Genomic DNA, 26,492 nt, shown 5'->3' with positions numbered 1-26,492 from the left:
TAGAAATTTTAATTCATATTCATTCATTTTTCATTAACATTGCTACCATTATGAGAATCTTTAATTACTTTTAAAAATATTAAATTCATGAACTTGGTATTTTTACAAATTTTATCAAAAAAGAAACTGAAAATCAAAGATATATATGAAGATCTACATACATAGAAATAAATGGCAGAGTCAAGATATAAAATATATCTTCTTCTGTAATCTGCAAAAATTCACCTCTGTCCTGCTGACATGTTATAAATTTAAGCTAGAAATGTATAATTGGTGATTGTAAAATAATAAAATATGTTCACTTTATGTTTCAACTGTGAGATCCCATTGTATTTTTGTAATAAAGTAGAAGTCTGATACGGAATTTAGTGAGGAAAATATTAAGCAATTATTTTTAATAATCTCAATTCTGCATGAGGCTAGTTTAAATAGGTTAGAACTACTTATAAATAGTTGAAGTTAGCAATTTTCAATCAGGGTCATCATACAATACTATTGTAAGTTTTCAGTAAACTTGTTGGTATAAAACAAGAACAACTACTTATTGAAGTAATTTTTTGAAGAATTCTGAAATAAAGAGGAGCAGAGATAGAAAGCTTTTACTCTTGAGCTCAGAAGGTCAGTCTGAAAGTGACAGGTGTCCTGTCTTCTTACAGTGAGCAGAGTTTCTCTAGAAGTAGTTACATTTGTCAGGAGAAAAAGGGACACAGAGCAGGAAGGTGAAGTCATTAGCCCTGAGGATTAGAGAGGCTGGATAAGCAAGTCGGAAAGGTACATTCTGCGGTTTCAAGGCAACAAGGAAAGCCATTCCCATTTCGATGGCATGAGTTAAAATATGACTCAAAGCTGAAGGAACTTCAGAAGAAATCATTCTGCATTTGAGGGTTGAGTAAGGATTGCTGAGTGCTGAGAGTGACTATAAAAAGAGCTTTATGAAGGAATCATGTGTGAGTACAACAACAAGTAATGACTCACACTCAAGCAATGTCTTTCCATATTAGCTTCTTCAAGTTCTGAAGTATGTTCAGGTTTTATTGAAAAAAACATAACAGTATTTGACAAAAAACAGAAGAATAAACATTCTAAATTTAGAGACCCTGATAGTATCAATATATAAATAGTTTTCACCACAGGTAATATCTACATATCAAGAGTTGTAAGTGATTCTTTTGAACAGAGAAAACTAAGCACCTATGTACATTCAGGGAGTACATGGAGAAGAATGAGAAATGTATGGTGGCATTTAATGGGAATGATTTAGTGGTCATGGAATGGATTATAATTGATTATAATATATTGATAAGCTCTGAATAAATAGTACCCTCCAATTTCTACTCAGATTCTACAAAGTTATCACATTGTCATAAATATTAACATACACAAAACCTGCCTAATGAGATGGGGAAGAATAGAAATTACTTATATTAAATCTTTTAATCTTCTGGGCAAATATATAACTTCCAGTAGATACATTTTATAACTAGTAAATGATAGAAATCGATGCAAACATATGGACGAGCTAGTAAATATTACATTTTACTGCTAGCTCAATTCTGAAGACAAGTGTAAAAAGCAGGGAGCCCAAAGGAGAATGGGAAGTATGTTATAACCTTGACAAAACATTTTAATAGAATATAAATGTATTAATGTGAGGCAATATATGAGCTTAGATTAATTCCTTCCACATGTGAATCTTTCATGTTTCTTAGGGATTATTTGCCTGACTCTTCATGGCCAAGGGAAATTTTCCTAAGATGCCCAACTCCACCACAGTGACCGAATTCCTGCTTACAAGGTTTTCTGATGTGTGGGAGCTCAGAGTCTTACATGCCTTGCTGTTATTACTGATGTACTTGGCAACCCTGGTGGGGAATCTTCTCATTGTCATAGTAATCACCTTTGATTGGAAACTTCACACCCCCATGTATTTCCTCATTAGGAATCTGTCTGTTTTAGACATGTGCTACATTTCTGTCACAGTCCCCAAGGCATGTGTCATCTTCCTGCTTGACAGCACGGCAATCTCCATGGCTGGATGTGCAGCTCAGATCTTCCTTGTGGTCGCATTTGTGACAGTAGAGCTGCTGTTCGTTACAATCATGGCTCGTGACCGCTATGTGGCCATCTGCCAGCCCCTGCACTACTCTGTGATCATGAACCCTCGGGTCTGTGTCCAGATGACTCTGGCCTCTGTACTCAGTGGTCTGGTCCACTCTGGATTCCAAACTGGCAACACATTCAGGCTGTCCTTCTGTCAGTCCAATGTGGTCCATCAGTTCTTCTGTGACCTGTCCTCTCTTCTGAAGCTCTCCTGCACTGATACTTTAAACAATGAAATTTTAATTTTCATTTCTTCAGTGGTGATTGCTGGTGGCTGCTTTGCCTTCATCATCATGTCTTATATTCACATATTTTCTACTGTGCTCAAGTTTCCAACCAGGGGTGAGCGAGGAAAAGCTTTTTCCACCTGTGTCCCTCACATCGTTGTGTTAACAATTTTTGTCAGCTCAGGTACTGCTGTGTATGTGAAGCCAGTCTCCAGCTCACCCACATTTCAGGATACACTCTCTTCTGTGTTCTATTCTCTAGTCCCTCCTTTCTTGAATCCAATCATCTATAGTCTTAGAAACAAGCAGATAAAGGAAGCTGTAAAGAGAGTTATGAGGAGAAAGCGTTACTCAGGAAAAAGCATAATTGTTTGAAGCTGAATTTTTCAATCATAAAAAAAATCAATTCTCAAACTAGCATTTCAGGGAATTTCTGTTTACCTGGGATTCATTAGTGCTCCCCCTTGATCACAAAGAAGGTCTTTCCCTCCCAGTGTTTATGTCTGTTTATCTTTGATCTTTTTAAAAACACTTTTTGTAAAGCAATCTGAACTCTAACTGTTGATGAATTATCACAAAGGGACTTAATAGATAGTCAGTAGCCAAGTAAAGAAAGTTGTGTTATTTTTTTAAGTCTTTTCTTTTGTGTGATGTTTTGAAATGGAATCAGTCACTGAAGAGCTGTGTGACAACCAGAGGAACAAAACACATATAGTGGATGACCTAGGAGACACTTATCTCCAGATGTTGCTTTGCATATACATTTTCACATTTGTTGTCTGGGTTGGATGCATACTGGGCTTCAGTATGAGGCTTTAAATAAGTATCATAAATCAAAAATATTGTCAATGAGGTTGAAGCATGTGAGACTTGGCAAGTGTGTGCAAATCAAGTCTGCTTGAATTTCATCTTCTTCTTTCAATGCAACTTTTATATGAAATAAAATATCACAGTTCTCAATAAAAACCTTCTTCTTAAGTTTCAAGGTTTCAAGAATAATTTCAATATTATTGTACCTGAATTTTTGTTCACATATGAAAATGTTTCTAAAATAAATAATTTGATAAAAACTGAAAATAGATTTTACATATTTGTAAATATCACCAATCAGCTTTATCAAAATAATGGCAAATTTATACTTCTGCCAACAAAATTCTATTCACATACCTACTTACCTGTATATGATATGGTTATTTACTAATTCTTATTAAAATTATGGACAAACCATCTCATTGTTGATGCAATTTATAGGTCCATTATTTCTAGAGATATAGAGAATTAGTTCACCACATATGGAATTGAAATATATTTGACAATATCAGGATGTAGGAGCGAAACTGCATTAGAATTTAAAAATGGCAATAAATGGAAACAAAAATTCACAGGAACAAATGCAGGTAATCAGAAATGTTAAATAAGAAGGCTAATAAAATAAACACCACAAATATATATCCCTCTCTTTTTGGAGTAATGGAAACATTATCTGAAAGGATGATAGCACAAGTCTGTGATGAAACTGAGAGCCACTGAGTATATATATATATAGTTTGCTTGAATCATACATTTTTCTTTACAAAGAAGTATGAAAAGATCTGGTTAATATCATAGTAGGCAGGACTATGCGCTTTTCTACAGAAACTTTATGTCTGCCCTAAGGAGCTTGATAAGTTACACTTACAATTATTCTACTCATGCTACAAATTTCCCCTGATTATACATTTATTTCTTTTTTTCTCCTTTATTTTCTTTTAAATGTTACATTAAAAAAATGAGGACCCATATATTGCCCCCACTCCCCCACCCCACTCCTCCCATATCAACAACCTCTTCCATCATCGTGGCACATTCACTGCACCTGGTGAATACATTTTGGAGCTCTGCTGTACCACATGGACAGTGGTCCACATTGTAGTCTACACTCTCCCCCAGTCCACCCAGTGGGCCATGGTAGGACACACAATGTCCAGCATCTGTCTCTGCAGCTCCACCCAGGACAACTCCAAATCCTGGAAATGCACCCATATCATATCTCTTCTTCCCTCTTCCTACCCTCAGCAGCTACCGTGGCCACTTTCTCCACATGATATTACAATTTCTTCCCTTATGAATCACAATAGTTCCCCAGCAGAACACCAGTAAGTCCACTCTAATCTATATTCTATTCCTCCATCCTGCGGACCCTGGGATGGTTATGTCCAGTCCCCCTCTACATCAAGAGGGGGCTTAGATTCCACATGGATGATGGATGCAATTCTCCTGCTTGCGGTTGTAGGCACTCTTGGCTTCCTGGTGTGGTGGCTGATCTTCTTCACCTCCTTGTTATCTGGCCAGGGTAAGTCCAATAAAACAGAGGGTAGGAGTTGCAAGTCTGCTGAGACTCAGAGCCTGGCTGTCACATGGACAGTCCAGAAATTCAGTTCTCCTGAGTATACACCAACCCAAACACCAACCACAGGTCTGGTAAAAGTAACAGAAAAGGCATGTGTAGAAAGGTCATATGTGAGTCCAACTCCATCACACTCAGGAACACAAATTCCACTGAGTATATATTTTTGATGAATTGTACAAGGCATGGAACTGTATCACAGAGTGAACCATGTGGTCAGTGACAGACTACAGTTACTAGCACAAATATGAGAGAGTTCTCTCCTGAAATACAACAAATTATAATACTAATAACATGATGTTAATAATAGGGAAGTTTATGGAAAAAATACACCAAATGTAACCTGTGGACCATAGTTAGAAGTAATATTTTGATGATGTTCTTTCAAAATCTGCAACAAATTTTCCAGAACATTGTAAGGTGAAGGTGAAGGGGTGATGTATGGGAGTGCTGCACAATATGCATGATTGTTTTGTGAGCTCACAACTTCTTTAATAAAAAAAATTAAAAATCCCTACAATTCCACACAAAAGAACAAAGTACCAAATTAAAATGTGGGCAAAGGACTTTAACAGACATTTCTCCAGAGAACATATACAAATGGTCTTTACTAAGACATGAAAATATGCTCAATATAATTAGCCATATAAGAACTGCAGATCAAAATCACAGTGAGATACCCCTTTCCAATGACTCAGATGGCTATTACTTTGAAAATGCAAAATGACAAGTCTTGATGATGATGCTGAGAAACTGAAATACATTACATTGTTGGCTGAAAGATGAAATGATAGAACAACTGAGGAAAATGGTTCAGCATTTTCTCAACAAGCTAAACAAAGAATTACCACATTACCTGTCCCTTCCACTCCTAGATATATATCCCTAAATTTGAAAACAAAAATCATATACTTGGGTATCAAAGTTTATAGAAGCATTACTTGCAATAACCAAAAGTTAAAAATAACTCATATCATCAACAAATAAATGGATAAACAATGGAATATTATTCCTCAGTAAAAGGAGTAAAATTTGATAAATGGTTAGCATGAATGGAACTTGAAAACTGTTCACTAAGCAAAATAATGCAGACAAAAAGCACAATTAGTGTATTATTCTATTTATATTAAATATATAGAGTAAAATCATTCATAGAGACAGAAAGTAGATTTGAGATAAGCTGGGCATGGCAGGAGGGGGACAATGGATATTTTTGCTTAAAGGGGAAAGGTATCTATTTAAAATGATGGAAACATTTTGTTAATATATGCTGGAGATGGTAGCACACAATGATGATGTAATGTCCTTAACATAATGCAAAAATGTATAAATAACAAATAAAAAATAAGTTAAAATAATGAGTTCCCTTTATAATAGCATTAAAAACAATTGATAGTGCAGAAATAGTTCCATTAATTAACACAATTATTCTCCACAAGGGGCCCAAGACAAATCAATTGGTAAAATAATAGTCTTTTCAACAAATGGTGCTGGAAAAAATGGGTATCTAAAGGCAAGCAAAATAATTTGGTCCCTGTTATCATATCCAACACAAAAATTAACTGAAAATGGATCATAACACTGAATATGGGATACAACTAGAAATACTAGAAATGTTGTAAGAGTGATATCTAATGACCACATATTAACCATGGGATTCTTAGATATAACACCATAAGCAGAAGAAACAAAAACAAAAATAGAACTTTTAAAATCAAACCAAAATAAAACTTTCATGGTCAAATGACGTTACCAAGAATGTGACAAAGGATGTTATTGACAGGTGATATATGGTTGACAGGGAGTTAACTATACAGGGCATATGTCCAGGGTGCATGGTAATGTTTGGATATACTCATAGTGGAAACAATTCAAAACAACAGCTGGGGGGGTGCTGGGTTCCTGGCCTGGGGTGCTCTGTCGTGGTCCCTAGGGGAGCAGTGGCAGTCCCCCAGGTGCAACCGTAAGGACCAGGAAGGAATGAGGGTCCAACAGTGAGCCCCTGATACTAATGACTGTGCTTGTGAGCCTATATGCCTGAAATAAGAACAAGGCCTAGAGCAGCACTGTGCCTAGGAGTTTCCTCCTGACAGCCTTCATGTTACTCAAATGTGGCCAGTCTAGAAGCCAAACTCAGCATGTAAATGCAGTGCATTCCCTCCAGTGTGGGACATGACACCCGGGGATGAGCCTCCCTGGCACCGAGGGATCTCTACCAAATACCAGCTGATGATGCAACTAGAAAATGATCTTGAATTAAAGGTTCAACGTGGACCAGCAGAGTATCCCTGTCTACATATAATAACAGGAGTTTAAAATGCTGTTTGACCTAATGTAAGGGGGAATTGGAAAGGAGAAATGAGTTTATATGGCTATGAGTCTCTAAAAAAGAGTCTGGAGGTTGTCAGAAGGATTGCCCTTATGCACACCTGAGCAGAGTCTCAGAGACAGATAAAGTAGATACAACCCCAGGTATTGGTTCTTTTGAGGGATAAAGAGACCCACGGGTTCTATGGTCATGGCAGATGGGGTTCACTGCCATGTCAGTTGGCCCTTCTTTGGAGCTGGTGTTTCTGCGTGATGGAACTGGACTCAGATGGGATCTCTTTTCACAAGACTTTCATGCTACTTTACTGGTATTGTAGTTGGTGCTGGGGTTTAAGATATATCTAGGGGATTTGAATCTCTGGACTGATAATATGATAGCCAGGCCCTGAACCTCAACAGACTTCAACTCCTACACTCTGATTTATTGGACTTACCCCACTCAGCTAACATGGAGTTGAAGAATGTCAACCACCACACCATGGAGCCTAGAGTGCCTACAACTGAAAGCAGGAGGATTGCATCCAGTATCCATGTGGAATCTAAGCCCCCTCTTGACATGGAAGTGCAATGGACACAACCAATCCAATGTCCACAGAGAAAATGTGGCATTGGTGTGGGAAAAGTGGCCATGGTGGCTGCTGGGAGCGGGGAATGGGAGGGAGAGATGAGATGTGGAGGTGTTTTTGGGATTTGGAGTTGTCCTGGGTGGTGCTTCAGGGACAATTACCAGACATTGTAGATCCTCCCAGGGCCCACTGGATGGAACATGGGAGAGTATGGGCTATGATGTGGACCATTGACCATGAGGTGCAGCGATGCCCAGAGATGTACTTACCAAATACAATGGATGTGTCATGATGATGGGAGAGAGTGTTGCTGTGGGGGTAGTGGTGGGGTGGGGGCAGTGGGGTTGAATGGGACCTCATATTTTTTGAATGTAATACTTTTAAAAAATGAATAATAAAAAAATAAATAAATAAAATAAAAGGTAGAACATATTGCAGGTCATATCTAGAATACAGTTCAATCTAAAATACACAAATACACTGGCATTGACTTACTGATGTAATATATAAAATTCTCTTACAGCTCAATGATCATCTTTTAACATAGCTGATATTGTTTTCTTCTCTCTAGTTTATACACATAATTGTAAAAATCTTATATATGCAATATCACCCACATTCATATTTTACATGAGTTTTCACAGTGTTATACAATCCCAAGTTACATTTTTTAGCTTTCCTTCTAGTAATACATATGTACTTAAGCTTTCCCTTTCAACCACTCTAATAACCATACAATATCTCTGCTAGTCACAAACAACATGATATGCTCTCGCCATTTCCATGCATTTTCAAAGATTTGCAAACTACCTTTAAACCAGTTCTGCACAGATTAACCATTAGCTTCCATTCTCTAACCTCATTCAATTTACTGGTGACCTATATTCTAATTATTAACTCCATGAGTTTGCATAATATATTTATTCCATAATAGTGCAATCATATGGTATCTGCCCTTTCGTGTCTGGCTTGCTTCATTCAACATATTGACCTTCAAGTTAGTCCGTGTTGTCAAATGCTTCATGATGTCATTTCTTCTGACAGCTAAATAATATTCCATCATGTGTATACACCACAATTTATTTACCCATTCATCAGTTGATGGACAATCTGGGTTGTTTCCAACTTTTGGCTATTGTAAATAACACCACTATGAACATTGTTGTGCAGATGTCTATTCATGTCACTGCTCTCAGTTCTCTGAATATATACCTAGTTATGGTATTTCTGGGTCATATGATAAGTCTATATTTAACTTCTTTAGGAACTGTCAAACAGTTTTCCACAGTGGCTGTACCATTTTACATTCCCAACAGCAATGAATAAACATTTCCACCTTTCCTATCCTCTCCAACATTTACAGTTTTGCAACTTTTTAATAGTGGTCAGCCTAATAGATGTGAAATGATATCTTATTGTAGTTTTGATTTGCATTTCCCTAATTGCTAGTGATGTTGCATATTTTTTTCATGTGTTTCTTTGCCATTTGTTCTTCTTCCGTGGGCAACCATCTTTTCAAGTCTTTGGCCCATTTTTTAATTAGGTATTTTGTCTTTTTATTGTTGAATTGTATGATCTCCTTATATCAATACTAATCCCATATGGGATATGTGATTCCCAAATATTTTCTACAATTGAGTCAGCAGCCTTTTAATCCTTTTGACAAAGTCCTTTGAGGTACAAAAGAGTTTAATTTTCAGAAGGTCCAATTTACCTTTTTTTTTTTTTTTTTACTTTGTTGTTCATGCTTTTAGTGCAAGGTTTTAGAACATCTTGAAGATGTTTTCCAACATTTTCTTCCAGGAGTTTTATGTCACTTGTATATTTAGGTCTTTATCCATTTTGAGTTATTTTAAAAATAATGTGTGAGATATTGGTCCTCTTCCTTGTAGATATGGCTACCCATTACTCCCAGCACCATTTGTTGACTAGACTTTTCTGACCCTCTTGGGAGGGCTTGACAGCCTTGTCAAAAATCCCTTGACTTTGATGTTAGGATCTATTTCTGAGTTCTCAGTTTGGTTCCATTGGTCAATGTGTCTGTCTTTATGCCAGTACCAAGCTGCTTTTAACACTGTAGGTGAGTAATATGCTTTAAAGTCTGGAAATGAGAATCTTCCACCTTTGTTCCTTTTTAAGGGCTTTTTGGCTATTCAGGGCCCTTACCCTTCAAAAGAAGTTTGATAATTGGTTTTTCCATTTCTGCAAAAATGCCATTAGGATTTTTTATTGGGATTGTGTTGAATCTGTAAATCAGTTTAGACAGAATTGATGTCTTATATATATTTAATTTTCCAATCCATGAACACAGAACATCCCTTCCTTTATTTATGTTTTCTTTTGTTTCTTTTAGCCATGGTTTGTAGTTTTCTAATACAAGGCCTTTATGCCTTGGGTAAGTTTATTCCTAAATATTTAATTTTTTTAGTTGCTATTATAAATGGAATTATTTTTCTTATCCATTCTCAGAAAGCACATCAGTGCTACCATATGTTATCAACTTTTGGGTATTAATCTTGTGTCCTGTCACATTGCTGAATTCATCTATTAGTTCCAGTGGTTTTTTTGTGGAATTTTCAGGATTTCCTAGATAGATGATCATATCATCAGCAAATAGTGCAAGTTTTTTTCTTCCTTTCCTACTTGGGTGCCTTTTTGATTTTTATCTGGTCTAATTGCTCTAGCTAGAATTTCTAGCACAATATTAATTAACAGTGTGGACAGTGGGCATTCTGGTCTTGTTCCTGATCTCAGCAGGGAAGTTTTCATTATTTCACCATTGAGTACAATGCTAGCTGTAGTTTTTTCATATTTGTACTTTACCATGTTGAGAAAACCTCCTTCTATACCTATCTTTTGAAATTTTTTTATTTAAGGCAGGGTGCTGTATTTTGTCAAATGCTTTTTCTGCATCAGTCAAGAGGATAATGTGATTTTTCTTCTTCAATTTATCATTGTGGTTTATTATACTAATTGATTTCCTTGTGTTGACCTATCCTTGCATACCCAGGTAAAATCCACTTGAACATGGCGTTTAATTCTTTTAATGTTCTTTTGGATCCAGTTTGCAAGTATTTCATTGAGGATTTTTGCATCTATATTCATTAGGGATATAGTCTGTAATTTTCTTCTTTTGTAGTATCTATATCTGGTTTTGATATTGGGGTGATGTTGGCTACATAGAATGAGTTTGGTACCATAGTTTCCTGTTCATTGTTTTGGAAGAGCTTGGGCAATGATCTCTGAATGATGAGTAGAATTCACTTGTGAAGCCATCTGGTCCCAGATTTTTTAACTGTAGGAGGTTTTTGATGACTATTTTAATCTCTTCACTTGTGATTGTTTTGTTGAGGACTTCGTCAGTGGTTCCTGTGTTGTTCTTTCAGCTTAGAGTTATTCATAGTGTCTTTCTTATTTCTGCTGGGTCTGTGGTAATGTCCCCCTCTCATTTCTGATTTTATTTATTTATATCTTCTCTCTTTTTTTCTTTGTCAGTATAGCAAAGTGCTTGTAGAATTTGATGATCTCAAAGTGCCAACTTTTGGTTTGTTGATTCACTCTATTTCTTGTTTGTCCTACATTTCATTTATTTCTATTCTGATCTTTACTATTTCTTTCCTTCATCTTTATTTGTAATTAGCTTGCTGTTCTTTTTCTAGTACCTCCAGGTGTGCAATCAGATCTTCAAATTTAGCTCTTTCTCCTTTTATATTGTAAAAAGAGAGGTCTATAATTTTCCATCTCAGCAATGCCTTTATGGTGTCCCATAGGATTTGATATGTAGTGTTGTCATTTTCATTCATCTCAAAATACTTCCTGAATTCACTTGGAATTTCTTCTTTGACCTACTGATTAAGAGTGTGTGGTTTATAATTATCAGTTCATCAATTTTCTCTTTTTCCATTCATTATTGATCAGGGAAAGATTTTTGTATAATTTTAATCTTTTTATATTTATTGAAATTTGCCTTGTGACCCAAATATGCTATATCTCAGAGAAGTATCCATAAGAACTTGAAAAGAATATATATCCTGCTGTTTTGGGAGGCAACACTCTATAGATAACATTCAGGTCTAGTTCACTTATATTATTTAAGCTTTCAGTGTCTTTATTTATCTTCTGTCCAGATGCTCCATCCAATAGAAGGCATGGTGTATTGAAGACTCCAACTATTATTGTACAGACATCTATTTCTCCCTTCAGCTTTATCAGTGTGTGCCTCATATATTTTGAGGCACACAGGTTGGGTGCATAAATATTTAGTATAATTATTCCTTCTTGGTGAATTGCCTCTTTTATTAATATATAATGGCCTTCTTCATCCCTTATAACAGTTTTGTATTTAAAAACTATTTTGTCTGATAGTAGTATCATTACTCCAGCTCTTTTTTGGTTATTATTTCATGGAATATCTTTTTCTAGTCTTTCACTTTTAATCTGGTTGTGTCGGTACATCTGAGGTGAGTCTCTTATAGACAACATAGAGATGGTTCATCTTTTCTCATCCATTCTGTTAGTCTATGTCTTTTGATTGGAGAGTTTAAGTCATTAACATTCAGTGTTTTTATTTAGGTTTGTGCAAAAGGAATTGTGGTTTTGCATGTTAAAATTTGCCATTTGATTTTGGAATATATTTTTAGGTAAATGTGGTTATGTTAAACATAATTTTAATGTGCATTTCTTGCTTTATGTTTTTTTGTTAATGATTTTTGTTACTTGCTGTTTATTTTATATTTATTTTAGACTATGGAAATGATGATAGACAAAAAGCAAATTTAAGTGATTTTCTTATTTTAGTTCAAAATGGGTCATAAAGCAGCAGAGACAACTCATAACATCATTTGGCCCAGGAACTGCTAATGAATGTACAGTGCAGGGGTTGTTCAATAAGTTTTCCAAAGGAGACGAGACCTCGAAGATGAGGAGCATAGAGGCTGGCCATTGGAAGTTGACAACAACTAATTGACAGCAATCATTGAAGCTGATACTCCTGTAAATATATGAGAAGTTGCTGAAAAGCTCAACATTGACCATTCTATGGTCATCCCACATTTGAAGCAAATTGGAAAGGTGAAAAAGCTCAAGAAGTGGGTGTCTTATGTGCTGACTGAAAATTTTAAAAATCATCGTTTGAAAGTGTTGTCTTCTCCTCTACACAGCAACAATGAACCATTTCTTGATCAGATTGTGATGGGACATGAAAAGTGGATTTTGTACAACTGGTGACAACCAGCTCAGTGGATGGACAGAGTGGGAGCTCTAAAGCACTTTCCAAAGCCAAACTTGCACTCACAAAAAGTTCATGGACACTGTTTGGTAGTCTGCTGCCATTCTGATCTACTATAACTTTCTGAATCCTGGTGTAACTATTACATCTGAGAATTACGCTCAGCAAACCAATGAGATACACTGAAAACAGCAACACCGGCAGCCAGCATTGGTCAAAAGAAAGGGCCCAATTCCTCTCCATGACAATGCCTGACTGCACATAACATGTCCAATGCTTCAAAAGATTAATGAATTGGGCTTAAAAGGTTTGCCTGACCCACCATATTCACCTGACCTCTTGTCAACTGACTACCACTTCTTCAAGCATCTCAACAACTATTTTTTCTGTTTTTACTACTCATTTTTTATTGTCTTTTTTGTTTAAAGTTACATAGATTACAAAAAATGTTACATTAAAAAATATAAGATGTTCCCATATACCCCACACCCCATCTCCCCATTCCTCCCACATCAAGAACTTCTTTCAAAAAAAAAAAAAAAAAAAGAACTTCTTTCATCATTGTGGCATATTAATTGCACTTGGTGAATACATTTTGGAGCATTGCGGCACCATATGGATTGTAGTTTACATTGAAGTTTACACTCTTCCCTAGTCCATTCAGTGTGTTATGGCAGGATACATAATGCCCAAGACCTGTCCCAGCAATATCATTTAGGACTACTCCAAGTCTCAAAAATGCCCCCACATCACATCTTTTCTTCCCTCTCCCTGCCCTCAGCAACTACTGTGGCCAGTCTCCTCACCAATGATAGTTTCTTCCATTGCTACAGTCACTATATTTCTATAGTAGAACACCAGTAAGTTCGCTCTAATTCATATTTTATTCCTCCATTCTGTGGACCCTGGGATGGCTATGTCCACTGCACCTCTAAATCAGAGGGGGCTTAGATCCCACATGGCTTATGGATGTGATTTTCCTGCTTGAAGTTGTAGGCACTCTTGGTAATCTGGTGTGGTGGTTGGCCATCTTCCCCTCCATATTACCTGACTTGGGTAAGTCTAATGAACCAGAGAGTAGGATCTGGAATTCTGCTGAGGCTCCGAGCCCAGCTGGCACATGCCTAGTCCAGAGATTCAAGTCTCCTGAGTATACAACAACCCCAGCACCAACCACAGATTCAATAAAAGTGACAGAAGAGGCATGTTCAGAAAGGTTACATCTGAGGTTACATCAACCCAATCACACTCAGGAGCACAAATTCCAAAGTAGGGCCCACTGACAAGGCAGTGAACTCCAGAGCCATCTGCCATGACCATAGAACCTGTGTGTCTCCTTAGTGCTCAGGAATACCAGTACCTGGGATTGGATCTACTTTGGCTGTCTCTGGGATCCTGCTGAGATGTTTGTAAGCATGACCCCTCCAGTGACCTCCTGACTAATTTTGAAGTCTCTTAGCCATATATACTCATTTGTATTTACCATTTTCCCCTTTCATTCAATGTCTTTTTCTAAGTTGATCATCAGCTGGTGATTGGTAGTAATCCCTCGGCACCAGGGAAACTCATCCCAGGAATCATGTCCCATGCTGGGGGAAGGTAACGCATTTACATGCTGAGTTTGGCTTAGAAATTGGCTACATTTGAGCAACATGGAGTCTCTCAGGAGGTAACTCTTAGGCATCCTGCAGCTCTAGGCCTAGTTGAAATTTCAGGCACACAGGCTTATAAGCATAGTCATCAGTATCAAGGGCTCATCATTGGACCCTCCTTCTTCATTGGTCTTTGCCCTTGCACTTAGGGGATTGTTGCTGTTCCTTTGGGGAGCATGACAGAGCCCCCCCTGGCTAGGAACTCAGCACCTGAGTAGTCATTTGTAACTCTAACTGCTATGAAAATACCCAACATATATCCAAACATTTTTATGTACCCTATATGCATACCCTGGAGAACTCCCTCCCAACCATGTGTTCCCCCATCAATAACACCCCACACAAGCATTCCACCCCTACCATAGATGAACCCCTATGTGGTCCAAAACTTCTTCAAAAATGAAGCCTAATATATTGCTAAATTCAATTATTAGGAAAATGAAATATTAATGATAGCTTTAAAGATTAGAAATATAATGCATACTAATTTAGAAAAACTAAAATAAGTAAAAAATAAATTGGGGTATTAAAATGAAAAAATATCACAAAACTTTGATTTTGATGTTTTGTTTTTTAATTACTCTAATAGGTGTTGCCTTGTATGTACAGTGGCAAGCCAATTTCTTTCATTCCTTCCTCAGTGTCTACATCCTTTATTTTTAATTTTTAATTTTGCCTTCAAAAAAGTTTTAGATCACATTAAAGTCACCTATACAATAGAGAGACTCCCATATATCCAACATCAAACCCTTTTCCTCCTTCTCCAGCAATGATCTTTACATGTTCATGTTATATTTGCTGCAGCTGATGAACAGATATTGAAACATAGCTACTAATAATGGTTTCATTTTGGTTTGCATTATGGTTTATATTTTAGACAGTTCACTTTTGTAAATTTTAGTTGCATTATGGTTTACATTATCATTTACATTCTAGACTATAAATTTTTGGTGAAATTTAACATGTTCTATATCTATCATTGCATGATTTTGTGGAACACTTCCATTGCCCCCCAGTTACCCCTGCTTTCATCTGTTCTATTCCTCTCTCCCCCTCCCCTCTGGGCCCACAGTGAAAACCAAGCTTCACTGCTTGAAGGACCAGATTCACAGATACTTGCAGCAATGCTGAGGGCTTGACATACTAGACTGTCCTCCCCCATTGAGAACCACAAATTCTCTCTTGAGACACCCTTCCCTATTTTTGAGAATATCAGGCCTCTCCAGGAAGGGGGTACACTTTCCCACTCATTGTATGGGTCTCCATCCAATGATATAACACACTATGACAAGATGAGCACTCACACACTCCCTGGAAGCCTGCCCCTGTGCCAGATGCCCCACATTAAGCACCTTAAAAAAGTCACTCTTCCTTATTATATTTTCTAAAGAATTTTCTCAATATTATAGTTTCAATCACATAATGACATTCTCCCATGTTCATCTGCTTCCCCCCACCGTCCCCCCAATTCCTTGGCCAATCTGACCCATCCTCCCAACTCTAGCTCCCATCAAGCAAAGCCCCACCCAATAGTATCCCTATGCCCAATGTCTTGTCCTTCCCTGTACAACTGCTTATCTCCATTTTATCATAGATTTCACCCATTTAGGCATCAGCTCCCAACCTTCCTCTCCCCGCCCCCCCCCCCAATTTCCTATAAGCCTAGATCCAGTCTCTAGCTCTCTGAGACAGCTTGGTTTGCTTATTTCATATCAAAGAAGTCACAGTGTATTTTTCCTTCAATGCCTGGCTTGCTTCACTCAGCATAACGTTCTCAAGATTCATCCATGTAATCCTATGTGTTTGTACTATATATATTCCTTCTCTCAGCTGAGTAGCAGTGCATTGTATGCTTCCACAACCAATAGGATGCAGAAAATGCTTTTCAAGTGTTTGTCAAACCCCAAAGCATGGATTTTGACCTATAGGAATAAAAAAACTTATCTCTTGTTGGCAAAAATGTGTTGATTGTAATGGTTCCTATTTTGGTTAATAAAGATGTGCTTGAGCCTATTTAAAATGATTTAAAATTCATTGCCTGAAACTGCAGTTCCTTTTACACCAACCTAATACTATAAAGGCATTACATACGTCATCCATTTTTTCCTTTGGCTTTCTGTTTACATATCATACTATTGTCTGTTGTTGTTTTTTTTTTAACATTTAATTTATCCTTCCTAATAATCTTCATTTCTACACACTTCTCCAACTCCCTCACCCTTGTTTTTCCTTTCAGACTGTAGCACTCCCTTTTATATTTCTTGTATATCTGTATTTTGAAAACCTCCTCTCAATTTTTGTTTGTTGGTGAAGACTTTGAACTCACCTCATTTTTGAAGTACAGATTTACTGGATACAGAAATCTTGGCTGGCAGTTTTTCTCTTTCATTATCTTAAATACATCAGTTTTCTTCTCTTCTCCATGGTTTCTGATGAGAGGCTGGCACTTCATCTTGTTGAGTTTTCCCTTCATGTGATTCTTTGATTTTCTCTTGCTCCTTTCAGCATGCTATCTTTATCTATGATATTTGTAATACTTAATAGAAGGTGTCTTGGGGCAGTTTTGTTTGGATTTATTCTGTTTGAGGTGAGATGCCCTTCTTGGATTTGATATTTATGTTCTTCATAGGGACTGGGAAGTTCTCAGTCATTATTTCCAAAAATAGTCTTTCTACCCCTTCTGGAACATCAATAATGTGTATGGTTGTGCATTTTGCTTTGTCATTCAAATCTCTTCCATTGTTTCCTTTTTCTTCTTTTTCTGTTCTCCTGTATTTTCCAGTTCAGATGTTCTGCCTTCAAAATCACTAATTCTGTCTTTGCACATTTCCAATCTGCAGTTATGTACCTCTAATATGTTATTAATCTCATCCAACTTGACTTTCATTCCCTTAACATCTGTTACTTTTCTTCTCAGGCTTTCAAATTGTTCTTCATGACCACCTGCGTCTTGTTAATACCCTTCATCTCCAAGGCAGAAAATATCCCCAAACCTTTCAGGTGAAAAAAAACAAACTCACCACACCCAAACCAGGAAGCTTTCCTGAGTAGTGGTTCAAGCGATGCCCCTTCTGAGTTTCTTCTTACTCATGGACAGCCCCAGCCCTGGAGATCCTGCCTGGATTCTCCAACCCATGCAGTCTGCCCAGGCTCACAGGCACTCACTCCCAAAAATCCTCATGTCCTGGCTGGATTCCTTTGGTTGATGAAACTCATGCTGGGCAATTGCAGGAATGAACCTCCGTTTAAATGACAATCCCATAATATTCATTGCTATGGGCACCACCAGGTCCTTTTGTATAAGACATCCCTGGGGCTAGATCAAGTCCCTACTGGGGTGGCCCACCCAATTTCTGTGAATGAGCCAATAGTACTGTGAGAGGATTATAGACAGTAGATCAGAAAGGCCTTCCCTTTCAGCCTACTTTCCTTCTGAAGGTAATCATGTGTGCATTTGCAAAGGGCTCCTGTGCATGCCAGTGCCCATCCCAGGCCCTGAACCAACTCCCCAAACTCTCAGACCTGGCAGTGGCTGATTGTCCCCTAACTGAGGACTGAGGACAGTCGATCATAGAAGGCTCCTGTCCAACATTTGATCAATTCTTACCTATATCAGGGACCTTGATACATCTCTGTCTGTCTTCCCTCCCCCCTCCATAAGAATCTGGGCTGCAGAAAGACATTGAAAGACCGAGACTGCCCTGTTCATTACACTCTTTTTCAAAAATTAGGTGCTCTTAAGTACCTGCAGAATGGGGACCTCCTACCTCATCTTCCAGGTCCTAACTCTTGTTCAGCCTGAGGCCAAGATACCAAGAACTGCCATATTCTTTGAGGGTCTGTGATTTTCTCATTCCCTTCATACAATTTTTTTTTGTTGGCATGGGCACTGCGTGACCCCATCTTGCCTACTGCTCATCACCCTTATTTGGGCATCCATGGGGAGTGGGTAGCAGTAGGCTCAACACATGTATTATCCTGTGACCATGGATTCCAGTTGCAGGATGGAGCAGTTGGTGAGAAATTAATCTAAGATAAGAAGCACAAAATTTACGGGACATAGGGATCTGACAAGAACTTTCCAACTACTTCCCTGCCACAGATTTCTTACTCAACTGTGTCATTTGGTGCCCTCGTTCTTGACATAGTGCCCACTCACAATTTTTTTATGTCCAGAAATCTTCCTTGGTCTTCATAGTCCTAGCGGATTTGCCCATACCTAGAGAGAGGTATAGTGCATCACATCTAACGTGCTGTGTTCTCACTATGCTTGTGAGTTCATTGTTTTTATCTGAATTCCCATGGAATGGAAGTCCGAGAGGCAGGCATTTTTGCTCCTTCATTGCTTCAACTACTAAATTTTGCAATAACACAGTCACCCACTCTTTATTTGTTGATTGAGCCCAATCATCATACTCCCAGGTATCAGGTTTCACTCCTTTTGCTTCTCCAGCCCCCACAATGCCTTTTGACTAGACCTTGGTTGAAGACCTCCAGAATGGAATCTTCAATCTCCTTTACAATAGGATTCATCTGTGCCTTGCCCTGGGGTAACTGAGGGCTTAGTCAGTGGCTTTTCTATAGGTGAGTGGAAAATAATTCTGTCCATCCCCAGCCCCTATGATAGCTGATCATGCATGGCCTGGCCTTGGTCAGCACTTTCTCTGTCTCATCCCATTCCATCCACTCAGTAACCCTTTGCTGTGTGTCCTCTAACCCTGTACTCTTCTAAGGATCCGCCTGAGGCTCTGAGAAATTAATTGACCTCCAAAGTCCCATGGAGAAGATTGGCAGAGTCAAGGTTATGGAAGCGGTGCTGTGCTCACCTGCTGACCCTTTGTAGCCCTGTTTGTTGGGTGGGAGGGAAAGCTTGACTGTTCCCCAGGATGTTGCATGTGTCCAGGTACTCCTGGTCCCTCTAAGTTGGTGACAGGACATAGGGAGACCCATCCTGTGTTCATGCATTTGATTTCAAAGACCTCAAAAACCTTCACTCCTCACTTTCAAATTAAAGGGAGTTTTGAAGATCTGAAGCTAAGGTGCTACCAAATTCTGTAAAGGCTAAATTTCTGGAGATTCCAAGAGGGAGGAAGACCCTGGATTGTCCAGGGAAATGAGCTGATACCACATGGAAGAGAAATTCCAAATGGTCTTGAAAATATTCAAGTGTAGATCACCTTCTAAAGGGGCAATTGCAAATATGATTGTGCCTTGCTGACACCAGATGGGCAAATTTTCAGACTTTCACAACCAAGGTCACACTGGATTGAAGAGAAGCAAGCACTTCATTGCCTGCTCTTGGATGTCTGAATTGTTTCATGGAATCTGGCCCCAGCCATTCAATCATTAAATATGTCTAATGTTCAAACAAGCCATCCCATTCCTGGGAGTCCATACTGGGAGAACTGGAAACATTAGAATATTCATGATCACATGACTTTCCCTGCAGCCCTGTTGAAATGGCAAGAGGAAGAAATCCTGTCTAGTTCCAAGGGCAGTGAAGCTGGACATTTGAGGTTCCTGGCCTCACCTTTAAAACATACTGTAGCCCTGTCACCTGGCCTGCAAGAGTCATGTATTGAACTATATGAGTTTGCAAGTTCCAGAGAAATATGAAGTACAGTATAATCTTTTCACCCTTTTTGGATGAAAACAACCTAGGAAACATGAGGATGCATAAAGATAGAGAAGGTATTGAGAGACAGTCTATCTGAATGCAGATGGGACACCTGAGGATGGGAACACCTAGAGGCAGGTAGATCAAACCACCAAGGCAGGATAAAAAACAAACACTGTCATGGTTTAACATGCAGATGAATCATTATAAAAGCCTCATTTCTGATATTCTAACACATATTGCACTTGGTCACGAGTGGGGCTGGGTGTTGGGGTTGGGGTGGAATTCCAGATTCCTCAGAGAATGGGACTGAGTTCCAACAAGGGGAATCCCTGGCAGGGAGCCTAGAGATTCTCCCAGAATAGGGATAGTTCTGGAGTCTCCTGGCTGTCTTGGACCTGTGTGTGGAGAACCCTCAGATCTCATCTCACTTCAGGGCTGTTCTGGCCTCTGTTGGTGGCCATGTGTTCAGGTGTTCTGGTCAGGGAGGTGGTGGTGATGACACCATCATCCTGCTCTGAGCGGGTATGCTTGGAGTGCTGCAAAGACAGGGTCATCAGCAGGGCCACGAGGTTTCAAGGCTCAGCCTGGTAGTCATCCAGAGGAATAGCCCTACATGAAGTTCTACTCCCTGATGTATACATCTCCTTCCAGGAGGGAAATGACAGCTCCACAGCTCAGGATCAATGTCTGGGTAGATGGCACCAACCCCAGGTCTCCCCTTCTAATACTGCCAGCCATGAACTGGATGTAAATGTGACGAGTCTACCAGGTGTTCACCCCCAATCACCTCTCTCTGCCCAGCCCTAGTCCACAATCATGTCTTCTTTCCATACATCCATATTGGGAGTGGGAAGTGCTGAGGCTGCCCAGGAAGAATCACAGGATTAGCCTGGCCTGCATCCCCCTTCCATGGGGTCCCTGCATCACCTTTGGTTTCCTTTTGGTAAATGGCCAGAATCTTTGAAGGTGAGGGTTGAGCCAATGCCTGCAGCATTGGATAAAGCTCTTGCTGTGGGCTTTCCTGTGGCCAATGCCATGGGAATCAGGTAGACAGCAACAAGAAAACACCTTCCCTTGAGCATCTATGCCTGAGTGAGCTGTTAGGAGAAGACTCTAGAATGTGGGTGCCTGGTTACCAGAGTTCAAACTTCTGTTGTGTTCTATCTCCAAGGAAGTGAGGTAACTTCTTGCATCCACTTCCTGTGACCCCTCCATGGACAACAACTCCTCAGTGTCCCCTCTGGGCAGCTGAATGCCTACCCCCTGCCCTCCTTTCCCATGACAATTCCCATCTGTACAGAATTTCCCAAATACAGCCCTCCAGGCTGCCCCGCTAGGGCCAGGGGCATCGAGAACTATCTGAGGAGACAAGTGGATTCACAACCTTCCTCCTACCAGTTCTGTGACTCTGGACATGTCTATGTGTCTCTCAGGGCCACCCAAGTTTCCCCTGCTACACAAGGGATGAAATCTAGCTTACACTTCCCATTAGGTGGATGGGAGAAAATTACTAGTAAACTTGAGGCATGGTCTCACATCTAGCCAATGCACAAATGAAGAGAAGGAAGAAATACAAGATGGGATGGAAGCAGCAGGAAACAACTTGAAACAGGGCTGAGTTCTGGCAGTATGATCTTGAGAAAATCATGACCACCTTGGTTTCATTTCCCAGTCCACACCAGGAGGGGCTTGAAATTCTGTGAAAAGCAGACTTTGTCACCTTCAGGTTTAAAACCCTCCAAAGATTTCCCATTCCTTTCAGCATCAGATCCAAGGCTCCCACAAGGTCTGACCTGTCCCTACACCCCATAGGTAACCAACAGTGCACAGGGTGGTTGGACTGTGGCCCACAGCATGGTGTGCACATGTAAGCAGTTCCCAATTTTAACCTTTACCAGGAAGTAAACCCTCCTCCCTGTTATTGGAGCAGTTATGTGTACCTCACTTATAAGGACAGGATTGCATCTTGTAGATTTTTTATTTTACTGTGATTTGTATTTCCATCTCAACCCCAGCACGTAGTCCAGTGTCTTACACTAATAAGATGCTAAATGTACATTGAGTTAAATTGACTAAAAGTTTACTACTAGCACTAACATATTTCAGGCCTTACTTGTGTAAGCTGATTGTTTCCTTTGTTTATTCTGTGAAATTTCAATTATGGTTATCTTCCACCACCCCTGTTAAATGATTTAAAGGAGTTTTGCTTTCTTTTATTCAGATACTAACCTATGACTTCATAGCTCTAGTAAATGTGATTGCCTCCATGAAATGCTTATCCTAAACTCTCTGTCCCTGGATATACTTTGCCAAACTGAAATGTGAATTCTCTGAGTAAATTGGTCTCATGTCTGAAAAAAAAAACAACAAGAGAAAAATACAAGTGCTGTAGGGGATGTGGAGAAAGAGGAACACTTTTTCATTGTTTGTGGGAATGTAAAATGATGAAGCCGTTGTGGAATCCAGTTTAGTGGTTCCTCAGGAAGCTAAGTTGTAGAACTATTGTGTGATCTGACAAAGAACTGCTATTTGATTGAGCAATCCCACTACTAGGAATTAATTCAGATGAACTGAAAACAAGGATGTGAATTGACATTTGCACACCAGTGTTCAAAGCAGCATTATTCACAATTGCTAAAAGGTGTATAAAACCCAAGTGTTCACCAATCAATGAATCGATAAATAAAATGTGGTATGTACATAAGATGGAAAACTATTCAGCTGTAAGATAACATGAAGTCATGATGAAAATGACAATGTGGATGAAAGTAGAGGACTCTATGGTGAGTAAAATAAGCCAGAAACAAAAGGACAAATATTGTATAGTATCAGAAATATGAACTAATTACAATGAATAAACTCATGGAGTTAAAATCTAGAATATAGGTTTCTGAGAGATAGAATGAAGGTAGAGAAGGGGAACTGATGTTTAATATATGTAGAATATTTAATAAGGTTATTTTAAAGGTTTTCAAATGGATAGAGTGGATGTTAACACATTACGGTGAGTATAACTAATACACATGTTTTATAAATATAATTGTGAGTGAAAGGGTGGGGTAGGGACATAAATGCCAATTGAAAGAAAGCTATAGGAGGTGGGGCAAGATGGCATCCGAGTGAGTGCACCCTCATCATCTCTCCTGCAAAAAAACCTGGCTTAGTGGGGACAGAATCCTGCCTAAGTGAGCTGTTTTGTGAACCACAAAGTAGGAAGTTTCTGGACATCAATCTGGAGAGAGTGTGACAAAAGGAGTGCTTGCTCAAGGTAAAACTATGGGTTTCTGGCACTTGAGCTGGAAACTGTGAGAAGGCTAAATCCTTCCCCTAGGGCCGCTAGCCACAGCATTCCCTGAACACTGCTGGTTTGTACAGTGGCATTCCTGAGCTCTTTGTTCCCCTAACCCGCAATCTCCAAACCCACATTACCTGAACCCCGTATTCCTGAATCCCACACTCCCCATACCCTTTTGCTCCCCAGACCTACATTCTCCGAGCCCACATTCCCAAAGCCCACATTTCCTGAACCTAGAACTCCCTGAACCCCAGCATTCCCCTAGCCCACTGGTCACAGACAAACTCTGAGAGTGGGAGGGTTCTTGTGAGGAGTGCAGAGAGCCCTGAGGAGTTGAGGTTTAATTATCTGGTCCCCCCCTTTTTTGAGCTTGGATGAGCATGCTAGCTGGCTTGCAGAGAGGCTTGCAAGAGAGGAGAGGTGAATCTCCTGAGACAGCCTGATTTATGTAAATGCCTTGGAATAGGGAGAACTCATCTGGGAAAAGGTGGAGTCAGGCAATTAACTAGTCCTGTGCAACACATCTAAAGGAGGGGGACAGTAGAATGTGCTGGTAGACTTCCAATAGCATATTTAGGGATCCTGGCAAGGTGTGGGTGCTCACTCTCAAAGAGACTAAGAGTCATTATTTTCTGTGGTGAGTTGGTTCACCAGGGTCCCATTTGAATCTCAGAGGGGAGGTCTCACATGGGCTTCCTGCTGCCCTGAGAGAGAGAGAAGTGAGGAAGGTAAAAAGGGGGAGGATAGACTCCCAAGCAGTTTATTCAATTGCAAGAGGATCCTTGTTTGATGCCTTGTCTGGTTTTTGTTTGTTTGTTTTCTTGTCTTTCCTTCCTCTTTCTCCCCCCACCACCATTTTTTTTCTTTTTTTCTATTAGGTGCTGCAGGCAGTGTTTCTTGTTTGCTGTGCTTCTTCATCCTTGATGTTCTCTTTTCTCTGTGGACTGATTTTGGCTACTAATGCTATCCCCTTTCCTTTACATCTTTCTATCTTCCATCTTCTGTTGTTGCTCTTACATTCCATCTTTCTTTGTTTAGCCCCCAATTTTTCTAACTTTTTATTTCTAACACCTCTATTCTGTTTTCTATCTTTTATTCACTCTTTATGTTGTTTTCCTTTCTTTTCTCTTTCCTTCTCTCCTGAACACACTGGCCTTTTAATTCATACTATATTCTTCTCCATATTCAGTTTACATCTCACTTTTTTATTGTTATATCTCTACACAGCCTACATGAATTTAATATTCATTCTCTTATTTCTCACATGGTTCTTCTGTTAATATTTACTATAAATACTACTATTATACTTTTTCTTTTCTTACCTATTTACCTTTCCCTGGCCCTAATATTTTCCTTCAAGGGAACTTAGACAACAACAAGGAAATAGAATAAGAACAAAGTGACAAAGACAAGACATAACATGCACACAAAAACAGCACCTAAATAAATCCTGAGACTTGACAGAGAAGCTAACCAACTGAACAAACCCATCAAGATATAATGATAGTCAAACAGCAACAAAAAATTATAAACCATACCAATAATCAGGAAAACCCAATGACCCACTACAATGAACAAATTAAAACCAGGAAGAGGAGCAGAACATCAAACCACTAATCAAAGCTCTCCAAACAAATATCATGGACCAATTTAATGAAGTCAAGAAAGATATTGAGTTTATTAAGAAAATACGTGGAGAACATATAGAAGAAATTATAAACATAACACAAAAAGATAACGGATATGATTGTGATAAACAGCACAATCCAAGAAATCAAAAATACACTCTTAGCAAATAACAGCAGATTTGAAGAGACAGAGGAAAGAATTAGTGATGTGGAAGAAAGTGCATCTGAAATCAAACAGATAGTAGAATTGATGGATAAAAAGATAGAAAAATCCAGCAGAGACTTAGGGACCTGAATGACAACACAAAATGCACAAACATATGCATTATAGGCATCCCAGAAGGAGGAGAGTAGGGAAAAGGGTGTTGGTGGAAATAATGGCTGAAAACTTTCCAGATTTATTGAGGGAGATGGATGATTTGAAAAGACAGAGGAAAGAATTAGTGATGTGGAAGACAGTACATCTAAAATCAAACAGATAGTAGAATTGATCAATAAAAAGAGAGAAAAAATCATGCAGGGACTTAGGGACATGAATGAGAACAGAAAACATGCAAACATACACATTATAGGCATCGCAGAAGGAGAAGAGAAGGGAAAGGGGACAGAAGGGGTGTTGGAGGAAACAATGGCTGAAAACTTCCCAAAACAATTGAGGGACATGCATGTACATGTCCAGGAAGCACAATACACCCCAAACAGCATAAACCCAAACAGGCCTACCCCAAGACATACACCAAGACATATACTTGTCAAATTATCCAATGCACAAGACAAAGAGAAAATACTAAAAGCAACAAGAGAAAAGAGAACCATCACATACAAAGGAGGCTCTATAAGATTAAGTGATCATTTCTCACCTGAAACCATGGAGGCAAGAAAACAGTGGTATGACATAGTCAAGGTACTAAAAGAAAAGAATTTCCAACCAAGAATACTCTATCCAGCAAAGCTAGCATTCAAAAATGATGGAGAGTTCAAAATATCCACATATAAACAGAAACTAAGAGGGTATGCCAACAAGAAACCTGCCCTTCAAGAAATATTAAAGGGAGTTCTGCAGGAGGAAAGAGAAAAAAAAAACAAAAAACAGGAGAGACAGAGTTGGAGGGAAGTGTAAGTACAACTGAAAAGACGAAAAGAGAAAAAAAAATATGACAATACAAATCCAAAGAAAATATGGCTCATATAAGAAATTCCTTGAAAATAATAACACTGAATGTCAATGGATTAAACTCACCTGCCAAGAGACACAAATTGGAAGAATGGATAAGGAAATATGATCCATCTATAAGCTTAGACCCAGAGATTCAAAAAGGTTGAAAGTGAACAGCTGGAAAACCATCTTACAAGTAAACAATAACCAAAAAAGGAGAGGAGTAGTTCTATTAATTTCAGACAAAATAGACTTTAAATGCAAAACTATTCTGAGAGACAGAGATGGACACTACATATTAGTAAAA

General features: G+C 38.9%; 1 protein-coding gene across 1 annotated transcript; it reads left to right on the top strand.

Annotated features, from left to right (window-relative positions):
• The first annotated feature begins 1,754 nt into the window (after positions 1 to 1,754).
• On the top strand, positions 1,755 to 2,702 carry LOC101420966 (olfactory receptor 14C36-like). The gene has a single exon (XM_004479292.1). The coding sequence runs from the start codon at positions 1,755 to 1,757 to the stop codon at positions 2,700 to 2,702; it is 948 nt and encodes a 315-aa protein (XP_004479349.1).
• The last annotated feature ends 23,790 nt before the right edge of the window (positions 2,703 to 26,492 follow it).

The sequence above is a fragment of the Dasypus novemcinctus genome, chromosome 26 (assembly GCF_030445035.2).
Source record: "Dasypus novemcinctus isolate mDasNov1 chromosome 26, mDasNov1.1.hap2, whole genome shotgun sequence".
NCBI lineage: Eukaryota > Metazoa > Chordata > Mammalia > Cingulata > Dasypodidae > Dasypus > Dasypus novemcinctus.
This window is presented reverse-complemented; position numbering and strand designations above follow the sequence as displayed.

Excerpts from the sequence above, each read along its gene's own strand:
- LOC101420966 (XM_004479292.1), top strand. The coding sequence starts at position 1,755 with ATGCCCAACTCCACCACAGTGACCGAATTCCTGCTTACAAGGTTTTCT.